Genomic DNA, 12660 nt, shown 5'->3' on the forward strand with positions numbered 1-12660 from the left:
AATACTACTTATAAAGACGTCTAACTTAAGTTAACACTATAATAATATAAGAGTATAAATTATATAGTCTTAGTAAAATAAGGAGGTAGATTTACTACTAGCCTTATAAATTAATTATAAATATAGCGCTAGGTAATTACCTAGCGCTAGACTTTTATAATCTTAAATAAGGCTATATAAAATACTACTTAGTAATAATAATCTTAAATTAAATAGCTAGCCTTATATAAGATTTCTACCTATATAGCTACTACTAAGATACTATTAAATTAATAATAAAGGGCTTCTTTATAATACTAAAAACTAAATATTTAATTACACTAAAAGTTATTAAAGCTAACTAAGAAATCCTACGCCTTAGGTAACTTATAGATATACTTTTTAGTTATAAGATCTTTATTAAGCTATTACTAGTAAGTACCTAGGCTTAAAATAAAGGCGCTAAGTAAATTACTATAATTATTAAACTTAAGATATAATATATATATATTAATATAAAATTACCTAAAGTCCTATAGCCTAAAATTATAACTATAGCTACCTATTTTTATAATTAAACGCTATTAGTAGCTTAAGGGTAGAAATTACTATATTAAATATTTTACTTATATTTTATACTTAATAAGTATACTAAGCCTTTACTAATAGTAAAGCTAGATCTTTTATATTTATAAGCCTATAGATACTAAGTGTATATACTAATAGTAGATATATAACTATTATAAAACTACTAGTAAAAGCTTACTGCTTATATATAGATTAGATTTCTTATTAGATATATATTTAGTAATTTATATTACGTCTAGTATTTAGTATAAAATAAGGTCTTTACTATATATAACATAATATTTAATAAAAAATAACTCTTTAATAGATTAATAAATAGATTATTAAATAAGCTTTATAAAGCTAACCTTATAGTAATTTAATAATAAATTAACTAGCTAATAGTAGCTAGTAATTAATCCTCTTTATATAAAGAAGCTAATAAGGAAATAGATAAAGTAATTAAGTATACTAATATTACTTTACTAGACGCTTAGTAATTAAGTAATATACTAAAATATTTATATAAGTAGGTAAAGTTTACACTTCTCCTTACTTTACTACTATTACTACTAAGCGCCTTTTTTATAGCCTTTATAAATATTAATATAAGGAGTAGTAAAATAGGAACTAATAGCTTTAAATTAATTAATCTAATAGCTAATAGCTAAATAATTACTAATAGTAAAATAATTATTAAGTAAATACCTAAATTAATAGCTAATAGCCTATTAATTAATTTATTAATAGCTAATAGCCTATAAGCTAGTAACTTACTAAGAACTAATAGTTCTAAAATAATAAAGATAGTAATCCTTTATACCTTATCTTATCCCTATATAATTAGTTTATAAGATATTACTAAGTATAAAAAAGTGTTAAATTCCTAAGTAACTATAGCTAGCCTATTAAGTAATCTCTAGCTAGTAGTAACCTTACTTAAAAGCGTTATAAAAGGATATTATTTTACTATATATATAAGTAGTTAGATTACGCTAAGGACTTTATTTAAGGCTGCTTTTCTTATAAGGCTTACTTTATAATAAAAGATTATAAACTATATATAAGGTAGCTTATAAGTAATAATATAGTTTAGTATATTATAAAGTTAACTAATAAGTAAAAATTACTACTTTTAGCTAAAGTATACCTAAGGCTACTTAATTAACTATATAACGCTTAATAAGTATAATAATTATAAAGATATTACTAGTAAGTTACTAGTATATAATAAAGGCGTTACTAGAACTTATATACTAATAAGTACGTATTAGAAGTTACTATACTTTTTACTAATCTATAGATAGTTAAAAGGCTACTTATATAAAAAGTAATTTAAAGACACTAAAATAGTATATTTATATAGATATAAAATATTAAAATCTTAAGTAATAGTACTATAAGTAGTAGCTAAAAAGTATTAAGTCTTTAGCTACTACTAGGTATATACTTATAAGCTTAATAAATATAGTTAATTAAGTAAATTTAAAATAAGACTTATTATTTATAGTAACTAATAAGTAAAGGATTTATAAGATACTTATATAGCTATATTAGTAAGTATATTATTTAAAATACTTATAGTAATAGCTACTTACTTTAACTTAGAACTACTTTAATATAATATAGTAAATACGTTTATTTATACTACTATTAATAAGGTAGTATTTATAAAGATACCTCTAGGCTACTAAATTACTAGCTAGATCTTCTAGTTATTAAAAGCACTTTATAGGCTTTAATAATCTCCTTTACTATAGTAAAAGCACCTTAAAGAAAGGCTTACTATATAAGGATTTTACTAAGTAGTAAGTTATTAGTAAGGGCTTTAACTCTTTCTAGCGCTATTTTATAAAGAGACTACTAGTTAAGATTATTCTAATTACCTATTATTTTACTAGTTACTATATATAAATCTAGCTAGAAGCTAAGTAAACTACTTTATAAAGTAGTAGTAAGGTTATTAAACTAGATTAATAGCTATTAGTAGTTAGGTAAATTAACTTATACTAATTTACTATAGGCTATGTTTTATTTATTTAGCTATATAGTAAGATCTTTCTTAGTAGTTAAGGCCTTTTACTAGGCTTTTATTAATATTTTACTATATTTATTATAGGTATACTCTATATACTCTTCTTTAGTTATTCTTACTACTATACTAAGCTTATTAAGCTATTTAGCTAGTAATTTATTAGACTTATAATATTTTTCTTAAAGATTTATAAATATAGTAAATTTAACTATATTAGCTATATCTTTAACGTCTTTTTACTAAGTAGTATACTTATATACTTCCTTATAATAGTAGCTTATCTAGCTATTTAAGTATATAAGATTATATAAGTTAAGATTATTTAGTGTTATTATATATTTAGTTTTATATATAAGCTTATTAGGTATAGCTATAATAGCTTTACTTCTTACTATATATAGCTATATAGTTACTTACTAGGATATCTTAGTAATTACTATAGCTATAGTAACTTCTTAGTAAGTAGTAAGCTTATCCTTAGTTAAGGCGTATAGATATTACGTTATAAACAGCTTTATTAGTTTCTTTAGATATATCTTAAGGATTAATTAGTCTGCTACTATAACCTTTAGGTTAATATACTTCTAGAGATTATAACGCTTTGCCTTTACTTAGATAACGTTAAGCTATATAAACTAATTACTACGTAATTATAAGATAGTTACCTTATTATTATAGTTTTTATTAATTATTATAATAGTATTTAATTAGTAGATAGGTATATTAGTTATTATAGATATATATATTAGACTATTAATTATTAAATAGTAGGGATTATAATAGTTAATTAATTAATTATGTTATGTGTTATGTATTTATAGTGAATTACTATAGAAATAGGGAAAACCCCCTATTTCTTGGTTGGGAAATCCCTGGCTAATTCCTGGCGATATTATTGGTGGACTTGCCCCGAAAGTGGGGCCAATTCACCGCCTATTCCCTGACGATTCGCCGTAGGGCAACCGTGCATTCGCCGGTTAATTCACGTGTAATTCCGCCACATTTGACAACTCTGATCTGGCGGGCCCTTCTTAGGCAGGCGCTACAACTCTTACGCTCTCTAGCTAGCTAGAAAATCCTGTTCTATAGGTCCTGTCAGGCAGGCCCCTATATATATAGTAGGGCTGTACGCTAGCTAGGCGCACGTAACAGCAGTTATGTTAGAATTTAAACCTATAACTAAAGGAAGTAAGATAATTATAAGATAATTACTTAGTTAATAACTAACTAGATAAAAAGGTCTAGTCTTACTTCCTCTAATATTAGAGGAATAAAATAAAAGCGTACTTAAGTACTTTAGGTCTCTATTTCCTTATAATAGTAAGAATTAGCTAATAATAAAGTAAAACTTTACTACTAAATAAAAAAAAATATATAGGATATTAAAAGATAATTAATAAATAAATAGGCTATATATAGATAATATTTAGTGTAGGCTTTATAGTACTTAATTACGCTACTAGTGCTAAGAGGGTGTATTAAATATAGTAAAATTATATATAAATTTACTAGTAAATATATAGTTACTTTATAGTAAATTATTAGGGAATAGGTAGTAAATTAGCCCTACTTCTAATAGTAACTTTACTAATAATATTACTAGGATTAGCTAGGGATTTCCTAACTAAGAAATAGGGGTTTTTTCTTATTTCTATAGTAATTTATAATAGATATAGAACATATAATAGAATTAATTAAGTAACTATTTATAATCCCTACTATTTAATAATAGGAAATCTAGAGCTAACAGTAGGTAGGAGGGAGGAAATCTAATACTAACTATAAGTTAATTTGCTAGCCCTTGCTACCTAACTTGCTGCTTACGTACATGACTAACCCCTGCTTTTACTACCTCTAGATCCCTACTTCTGCCAGCCTACTATGCCCCTTACGGCGGCCGCAATACCCCTTACCGTTAGCCTGCCTGCTAGTGGTTTACGAAACTGATGAGTGCGGACGGTAGGTAAACTACGGACTACCCTAGGTACCTAAACACTGATCACACAAGGCAGCGACTCTGAACCCACTATGGTCCACACAACCCCCCCTGCACATTCGTCCTCAGCCCACGTAACCCTCTCTCTCTCGCGCGCGCGCCCGAAGCTGTCCACGCCTAGCCTAGGTAGTCCGTCCTGAGCCGACGCCGCTGAAGCCTGCTGCACCTCCGACTGGACTACTACCACCTCTTATGCACCCGCAGCCAACGCCGCACCTACCCTGAGGCTGCTGCATCTGCGCAAACAACCCGTTGGACAGACACGCACCCAACCTTTCATCCGTCGCCTCTTCATCCACAATCTATGCATACGCGCAATCCTCTTGAACCTCATTTCTTACGCTGACGACACAAGACGATAACCAACCGACTTTGCGATTGCGATCGATTACCCACCCACCTTGATAACCAAGTGCCCACCCTCCAGACGAGAACCGCCCCCTCCGGTTTAGCTCCCCGCCAACCCAACGCACCCAGCTTTCCAAGATGATGGGCTGGTGGTCCAGCTCGGCCAACACGGCCTTGGATGAGCAAATAGAGAAGGCAACTAGCAGCAGTTTGTACGACTCCTTGCCATCACTTGCGACGCCCTTTCTAACACGGTTACAGGGAGGATATCGCCCTGAATCTTGAGATCTCTGATGTCATCAGGTCAAAAACAGTTCAGCCCAAGGAGGCCATGCGCTCCCTGAAGAGGCGCATCGGCAACAAGAACCCAAACACCCAGCTAAGCGCTTTGAACGTAAGCCACCCTTGCTGCCTGCTCTTCCTTGGCCAAGCTAACCCGTGCCGCAGCTCACCGATACATGTGTTAAGAATGGAGGCACCCACTTCCTTGCTGAAATCGCCTCGAGAGAGTTCATGGACAACCTCACCTCACTCCTCCAAGCCGTCGGACCCGCCGCCGTCAACCACGAAGTAAAGCAGAAGATCCTCGAGCTGATACAGTCTTGGGCTGCCGCCACCGAAGGACGTCACGATTTGGGTTATATCGGGGAGGTTTACAAGACGTTGCAGAGAGAAGGCCACCAGTTTCCTCCCAGAGTAAGTGTCGCCAGCAGCATGATTGATAGCAGCGCGGTAGGTCATCGTCCGTCCCAACCGTTGTACGGCCCCCCCAACTGACCGGCTTCAAAGCCCCCTGAGTGGGTTGATTCAGATGTCTGCATGCGATGCCGAACCCCCTTCACCTTTACGAACCGAAAGCACCACTGCCGAAACTGCGGCAACTGTTTCGATCAGCAATGTTCGGCCAAGACTTGTCCCCTTCCGCACCTCGGCATCATGCAACCTGTTCGTGTCGACGACGGCTGCTACGCGAAGCTCACCGATAAGTCTTCCAAGGCAGGTGCGCCCTCGCCCCTGCCGCAAGACCGATCTCCCACCTATCCTTACAAGACCCGAAGTACGTCTGCTATGCAGCCGCGCAACGCTCGTGTTGACGACGCCTTCGACGAGGACCTGAAGAAGGCTCTGGCTATGAGCTTGGAGGAGGTGAAGGGCTACTCTCAGGGATACGTCGCCCCCACCGCCAATGGCCCTTCAGGACCAAAGGTTAACGGCAACTCCAAGCCTGCAGCATCGCATGGCGCAGACGAGGACGACGACGACCTCAAGGCTGCGATTGCCGCTTCGCTGGCTGATATGGAAGAGCAGAAGCAGAGGCACGCAACTGCCTTGAAGGAACAGACCTCGAGTGCTGGTCCCAATCCTACACAGCAGTTCTCCTTGCCCAGGAACGACTACGAACTCACTCCGGTCGAGGCCGAGAACATCAATCTTTTTGCAACTCTCGTCGATCGCCTACAGACGCAACCCCCCGGCACCATCCTGCGTGAGCCCCAGATTCAGGAGCTTTACGACAGCATTGGCACACTGCGGCCGAAGCTTGCTCGCACCTATGGCGAGACCATGAGCAAACATGGTGTGTATGATTCAAACCTTGTCACAAGCCGCTGCTAACATTTGCCCAGACACGCTTCTTGACCTTCATGCCAAGCTCTCGACCGTGGTTCGCTACTATGACAGAATGCTGGAGGAACGCCTCTCAAAGGCATACAGCCAACACACCGTTGGGGGCTACAACCTTCCTACTCCTCGTGGGCCCTCTGGTGCATACCCTTCTCTGCATGCGAGCGCGCCAAGTAGTACTGGCCCTGCCGAGAACTTCTATACCGGCTCACAACAAGTGAACTACGGCCGTGTACCACCCCAAGAATACCATCAACACCCGCAACACACACCTCAACCCCAGTACGCGACTTATGACAAGCGCGCCTCCATGGCTGGTCCACCTACAGGCTCTTACCCTCCCCAGGAGCCCCAACAGACAGATAGCTGGAGGAGCGGAGCTGGTTCCGCCCCCAATGGACAGTATACGCCGCAGCAGCCGTATGCTCCTAGTGAGCCACCACAACCAGGCCATCAGAGCCACCCTGTCCAGCCTGCTGGAACTCCGTCTGCTGATCCTAGTGCTTCTTATTATTTCAACCCTCAACAACCCAGCGCGCCCCCCTCTGCCCCGCCCGCTGTAGATCCCAACCCTTCTCCCTACCCAAATCTTCAACAGTCGATGCAGTACCGACAGTCGATGTCTCAGCAGGCGACACCTGTTCAAGCAGCTGCTCAGCCCGCGCAGCAACAAGGCCCGCCACAGCAGCAGAGCTACTGGCAACCATCGGTTCCACAGCAATCTGCACCTCCTCAACAGCAATGGCAAGGCCAGTACAACGATAACAATAACGGATATACCCAGGAGTCGTTCCCGTCTGCGCCACAGAACGCACCGAAGCAGCCGGCGGTGGAGGAGAGTTTAATTGATCTTTGAAGGATGACATGGTGGCTTGTAGGCATGCAGGTCTGCAGTGTTGGTTCTTGGCGTTTCATGGTCACAAGGGGAGCCGAACACAAGCATATTCGGACTTGAAAATGAGCTGTAAAGTGATTTTTTTTGTTGGATGATATGCATCCCTTGTACGGCGTTCTTGCTGGGACAAAGTTTCAGTACCCTAAATGTGGACTGGTATTAACAGACTGAACAAAGACTAATATTCTCCTGAAAAGATATCTTTTCCGATCTTGCGATGTGTTGTGCGCCCACCCTCGTGAAACCTGAAGGTAGACGCCAAGGATGACAAGAGTGTGGTGAATAGGTAATGAACTAAAGAGGGACGGGAGCAGGAGCCAATCCTTGCCGGACTTGGACATGTCACAGGGCCCCAGGGAGTAAGGCCAATCCTGAAGACATTTCTGCCTGTCATGTGTACCCATCAACTCTGTCTTTGTCAACTGTGGCAGCAGACAAATAGTAGAGACCGCATGTCTATGTCCATACAAAGGCTTTGCATCGCCAGGAAGCAGCTTTGTGAGGTACGACAATTTAGGCGCTTGTCCAGCATCAACAGCCCATTGCGTGTCTACTTCTGTGTCTTGTCACAATGAACTTTACAGTCAAATCCAAGCCTTGACACTGGGCTTTGAGTGACAGCTTCTGCTTCATATAATGGGGGGGGGGGGCTTTGTTGGCGGGAGGCTTGAACTCGATACTCGGTCTGGTGTTTGTTGAGTAGAAGACGGGCAGCCTGCAGCGGCGAGAGTTCCACTACCTGGGATGAACAATGGGATATCACCTCTCAGTTATCATTACCATAATCGCCAATATTACAACGTTTGAGCAACCCAATGATCTACCATAGCTACGTTTCCAGGCTGGCCAAAGTCGGCTGTGGCACTAATTGTCCTCGATTCTGTTTTGGTAAGAGCCACTGGTCTAGGAGAAGCATCGATGGGCCGTCGCATTAAGCTAGCTGAATCAATTGCGAATGGCATTAATGGAAGTTGAAGAAATTCGGACGAATCTTCACCCAGCTAAGCCCCTCGTAGAACCTGACCAGACGCGTCTTGCTTCCATTTTCACAGGGCCTTTGGATTTCGGCGTAACAGTGAGCAGCCGACCATAGAACTTCTCTTACATATTCCTTATCCGACTCGGAGATATTGTCAAGATTGATGCCAAACCAGGAGATTTGCTGGACCAGTCACCTCAGGACTGGTCGCTCCCCTAGGTACTGTATGGGCCGTTCGCTGAGTCACACAGACCGTGGTCCAGCCTCTTTCGGCATAACCATTATCAGGAATTCCGTCAGCTGTAACCACGCCAGCCTGCTTCTTCAACCATTGGCTCCCCTTGAATGCACCTGGAAAAAGAGGGGGAACCCCCAGTTCGGCAACCCGAAACTACGCCGGCCAACCACCACCGGCGCAAGTCTCCCGAATCTCCACTTTCCGCCGGTCCTCGGCGCCGGAGGACTCATACGGCCAGGGAGGTACTTTATCTTTGCTAGCATGCAGCTTGAAACCAGAAACGCGAGGGCGCCGCAGCAGCCCACGTGGATCCATTCCCATCCCTCTCGTGTCCTCCTCCCGCCGCGGCGTGCATCCGGTTCGGCTTTTTGAGTTATCTCCAAAAGGCCCAGGCGAAGCCCACCCATCCCAAACAAGGAATTTTCCCGCTCGACGCCGGAGTCCATTACGTAGCTGCTTTCTGCTTCCCACACCGACGACAACTGCTTATTTATAATTGGATCGTGAACCCCCAAGAGACCCGGAACTTCAACCTCGTGCCTCTGCGTTTCATTGTGAATACATCGTTAGACGGCATACGCCCTTTCAGAGAAAACAATTCGCAGCATCGTGCGGCGCCCAATCACTCTCTCATTTCTTTCTCATCTCATCGCAGACCACCATAGACTCGTAGAACACCAACGCACTCACCCCTCATCTCATCCCGCGCCACACTAGCAAGGATGCCCGTCCAAATCCACCTCGTCCGCCACGCCCAGGGCTTCCACAACCTCTCGCTCGAGAACGAGGCAATGCGAGACCCCCTCCTTACGGACCTGGGCAAGCAGCAGTGCGCCGCCCTCCGCGCCGCCTTCCCCTACCACGCCCGCCTCACCCACCTCGTCGCCAGCCCCCTCCGCCGGACGCTGCACACCTGCCTCCTGGGCTTCGCCTCCGACGCCGCCGCCCCCGTCGGCAGGCCCCTCAAGGTCCTCGCCCTGCCCGAGGTGCAGGAGGTCTCTGACGCGCCGTGCGACACGGGGTCCGCGGTCGCCGACATCGAGGACGAGTTCGCCGGCCGCGTTGACTTCAGCAGGGTCCCCGAGGACTGGACCGACAAGACGGGCCCCGCCTCCCGGTGGGAACCGACGCTGGAGAAGCTAGAGAAGCGGTCGGCCGATGCGAGGCGGGCGCTCAGGGAGCTGGTGGGGGATGTGCAGGGCGACGACCACGTCGTGGTTGTCACGCACGGCGGCATCCTGCATTTTTTGACCGACGATTGGTCCGGCATTGGTGCCAAGAAAGGTACGTTTTTGTTTTGTCTTTCTCTTCATCTCACGGCATGGCATCAGGCACAATCGGAAGGAATCCTCCCAGGCGGCGTGAGTGAAACAGGTTACTGACCGAGCACACAGCAACTGGCTGGGAAAACACCGAGTACAGATCGTACGAATTCGCGGATCCCACGGGCCAGGACCCCAAAGCGTCCCTGAAGGAAACGCAGGAGAGCTGGGAGCGTCGCCAGGGCGAAAACACTCGTCCGACGCCGGAGCAACAGGCCGAGTTGAGGGAGACCTTCTACCGCGAGATGGAGCCCTACCTCAAGTACAGTCCCGAGCGTGGCTGGATGCAGTGAAGAAAAGGGGGTGCACGCATCAGTCGGGGAAACGGAGGGGGGAAGGACGGACTTGGTGGTCTCGACATTGGGGCCTCTCTATTTGCATAGTACACGGCTTGGTATAATCCCAAACATCATAGACCCATCTAGAACCTATTTGCCGTTTTACTTTTAAAAGTCCTCCTCGCCAGACCCGGAAACAATGACGTTGTTGACCTTGAGCACCATTCTGCATAATTGCGTCGCGAGCTGGAGTTGCTGCTTCTTGCTGATAAGGGGGTCGATGACGAACGCATCCTTCATGTCGTTGCTTCCGCGGGCCATGCAGTCCACACCGAGCTTGCCGCGAGCGTCAGGGCCTGCCTTGACCTGCTGGCTCTTCACCTCGGCCAGCGTTGCGATAGGGTTCAGACCGCTGTTCTCAGCCAACGCCATCGGGACGGCGTCGAGAGCCTCAGCGAACGCGCGCATGGCATACTGCTCGAGACCGGGGGTCTTGACAGCGGCGTCCTCAACCGCCAGGGAGCAGGCGATCTCGGCAGCGCCACCACCGTAGACGACACGGTTGTCCTTGACCAGGTTGCGGACGACGCAAAGGGCATCGTGAAGCGAGCGCTTAGCCTCATCGATGATCTATCACGGAGTCAGTAATCACATCGTTTGTTTAAAAGCCAGTCCACAACTTACCATCTTGTTGCTACCGCGGACAAAGACGGTCACCGCGCGGGTGTTGGCGCACTCCTCGATAACCAGCATCTTCTCTCTTGTGGTACCAAAGGTCATTTCTCTGACGATACCTGCAGTTCCGAGCTTCTCGGGCTTGAGGTCCTCGAAGCGAGGCACGATACGGCCGTTTGTGGCGATGGCTACCAACTCGATTTCGGGACCTCCAACCCACCGCACGGCGGGGAGGTTGTTCTGGAGCAGAAGGTGGTTTGCCTCGTCGTCGAAACCCCACTGGCAAAGAGCGAGGTTGGCGCCAGAGTCCTTGATTTGCTGGATCATTTCGATAAACTTCTCGCGCTCGTAGTTTTGCAGCTTCTTGAACTCTTCGACGCTGGTGATGTCAAGCTTGTGCTTGGTCTTGGGCTTGGGGGGCTCGAAGGCACAGGTCAGGATGGCGATCTTGGCATCCTTGACCTCCGAGGGCATCTGCGGATGCGAGAAGTCCTTGTCGATAATGACACCCTTGACGAGCATAGTATCCTCCAAAGATCCTCCAACCTTGCCGTCGACCTTGATCAGCTCGAAGTCGACGTCTCTCCGCTCCAGATCGGCCACCGACAGGACGGCGTCTACTGCGATCTGAGAGAACTGGTCGTGTGCCTTGGAGACGATCTTGCTACCCAAACTTGTCCTTGCCACCTTCAACAGGTTTCCTGTGTCTTCTTTGCTGAACTCGATTACGTCTGAGATCTTATCGAGCTCCGACACGGCAATATCACAGGCCTGGTCATACCCGTCCGCGATGCGAATGGGGTGAATGCCCTTGTCGATCAGCTCCGCCGCCTGCTCCAGGAGAGCTCCGGCGAGAACAACGACGCCAGTGGTACCATCGCCGATCTCGTCATCTTGCGACTTGGACAGCTCTACCAACAGCTTGGCGACGTGGTTGGAGATCTCCATCTGTTGCAGGATTGTGGCACCGTCGTTCGTCACTGTGATGTCTCCGTCGGGGGAGATGAGGATCTTGTCGAGACCGCGGGGGCCGAGGGAGGTCTTGACGATGTTCGCGACCGTCCTGGCGGCGAGGATGTGGTTCTTGACGGCTTCGTTGCCATATTGTCTCTTCTTCTTTCCTTGGCTGTGGGGCAATCAGCATAATACCCCTTTATTGGGCCGCAGGTAGTATGGGTAGAACCTACTCTCTGACGACGATGAAGGGGCGGCCCTGCTCGTCCTTCATGACGGCCGCTGAAGCACATCTCATTAGCATTTCCATTGCGGAGCTCATAGTCATTCTGACGCTTACCATTGGCCATATCAAGGTCTATGTATGTTGTTAGCGGCGTGCAACACAAACCAGGAGGGATGCCACATACTCATAGCCATGTTGAAGGTATTCGCACTTCACTGGGAGTTCGGGATGGTAGTGCGATTCAACTGGAAGTGACGCCGAGGGGGGAATGGAGGTATCGTGCGTTGAGGGGGGTTGAGCTCCAAGGACCGGGTCGTGGTGGACCAAAATTTCTGAATAATTGGTGGTGCCTACCATTCTGGGCCACCAGAAGCTTCGGTGCCCGGGGTGGCAGATAATCCGGGAGCTCACCGCCTAAGATATCGGAGAAAGGCCTGGACAGCACCAAGCAATACCCCGCCATTCGACGTGGTTGCCCCTCCATGACCAAAGGGCCCCACATCCCACTCCATGACCAGTGCAGGTGCCGTCATTTACAAGTTTCC

The 12660-nt window shown here is 44.9% G+C and overlaps 3 protein-coding genes across 3 annotated transcripts; 2 read left to right on the forward strand and 1 right to left on the reverse strand.

The window, feature by feature from the left end:
• Positions 1-5063: 5063 nt before the first annotated feature.
• Positions 5064-7404, forward strand: GLRG_10625 (VHS domain-containing protein; the record flags this gene model as incomplete). The annotated part of the gene is made up of 5 exons (XM_008101310.1): positions 5064-5137; positions 5187-5319; positions 5373-5657; positions 5715-6501; positions 6551-7404. The coding sequence occupies 5 exons, from the start codon at positions 5064-5066 to the stop codon at positions 7402-7404; spliced, it is 2133 nt and encodes a 710-aa protein (XP_008099501.1).
• Positions 7405-9382: 1978 nt separating this feature from the next.
• Positions 9383-10275, forward strand: GLRG_10626 (phosphoglycerate mutase; the record flags this gene model as incomplete). Its single annotated transcript, XM_008101311.1, has 2 exons — positions 9383-9944; positions 10055-10275. The coding sequence occupies 2 exons, from the start codon at positions 9383-9385 to the stop codon at positions 10273-10275; spliced, it is 783 nt and encodes a 260-aa protein (XP_008099502.1).
• A 153-nt stretch (positions 10276-10428) lies between these two features.
• GLRG_10627 (T-complex protein 1) lies at positions 10429-12309 on the reverse strand (the record flags this gene model as incomplete). Its single annotated transcript, XM_008101312.1, has 5 exons — positions 10429-10890; positions 10945-12061; positions 12123-12171; positions 12230-12247; positions 12300-12309. The coding sequence occupies 5 exons, from the start codon at positions 12307-12309 to the stop codon at positions 10429-10431; spliced, it is 1656 nt and encodes a 551-aa protein (XP_008099503.1).
• Positions 12310-12660: the final 351 nt, after the last annotated feature.

This window comes from Colletotrichum graminicola, assembly GCF_000149035.1.
Source record: "Colletotrichum graminicola M1.001 genomic scaffold supercont1.64, whole genome shotgun sequence".
Classification (NCBI taxonomy): domain Eukaryota; kingdom Fungi; phylum Ascomycota; class Sordariomycetes; order Glomerellales; family Glomerellaceae; genus Colletotrichum; species Colletotrichum graminicola.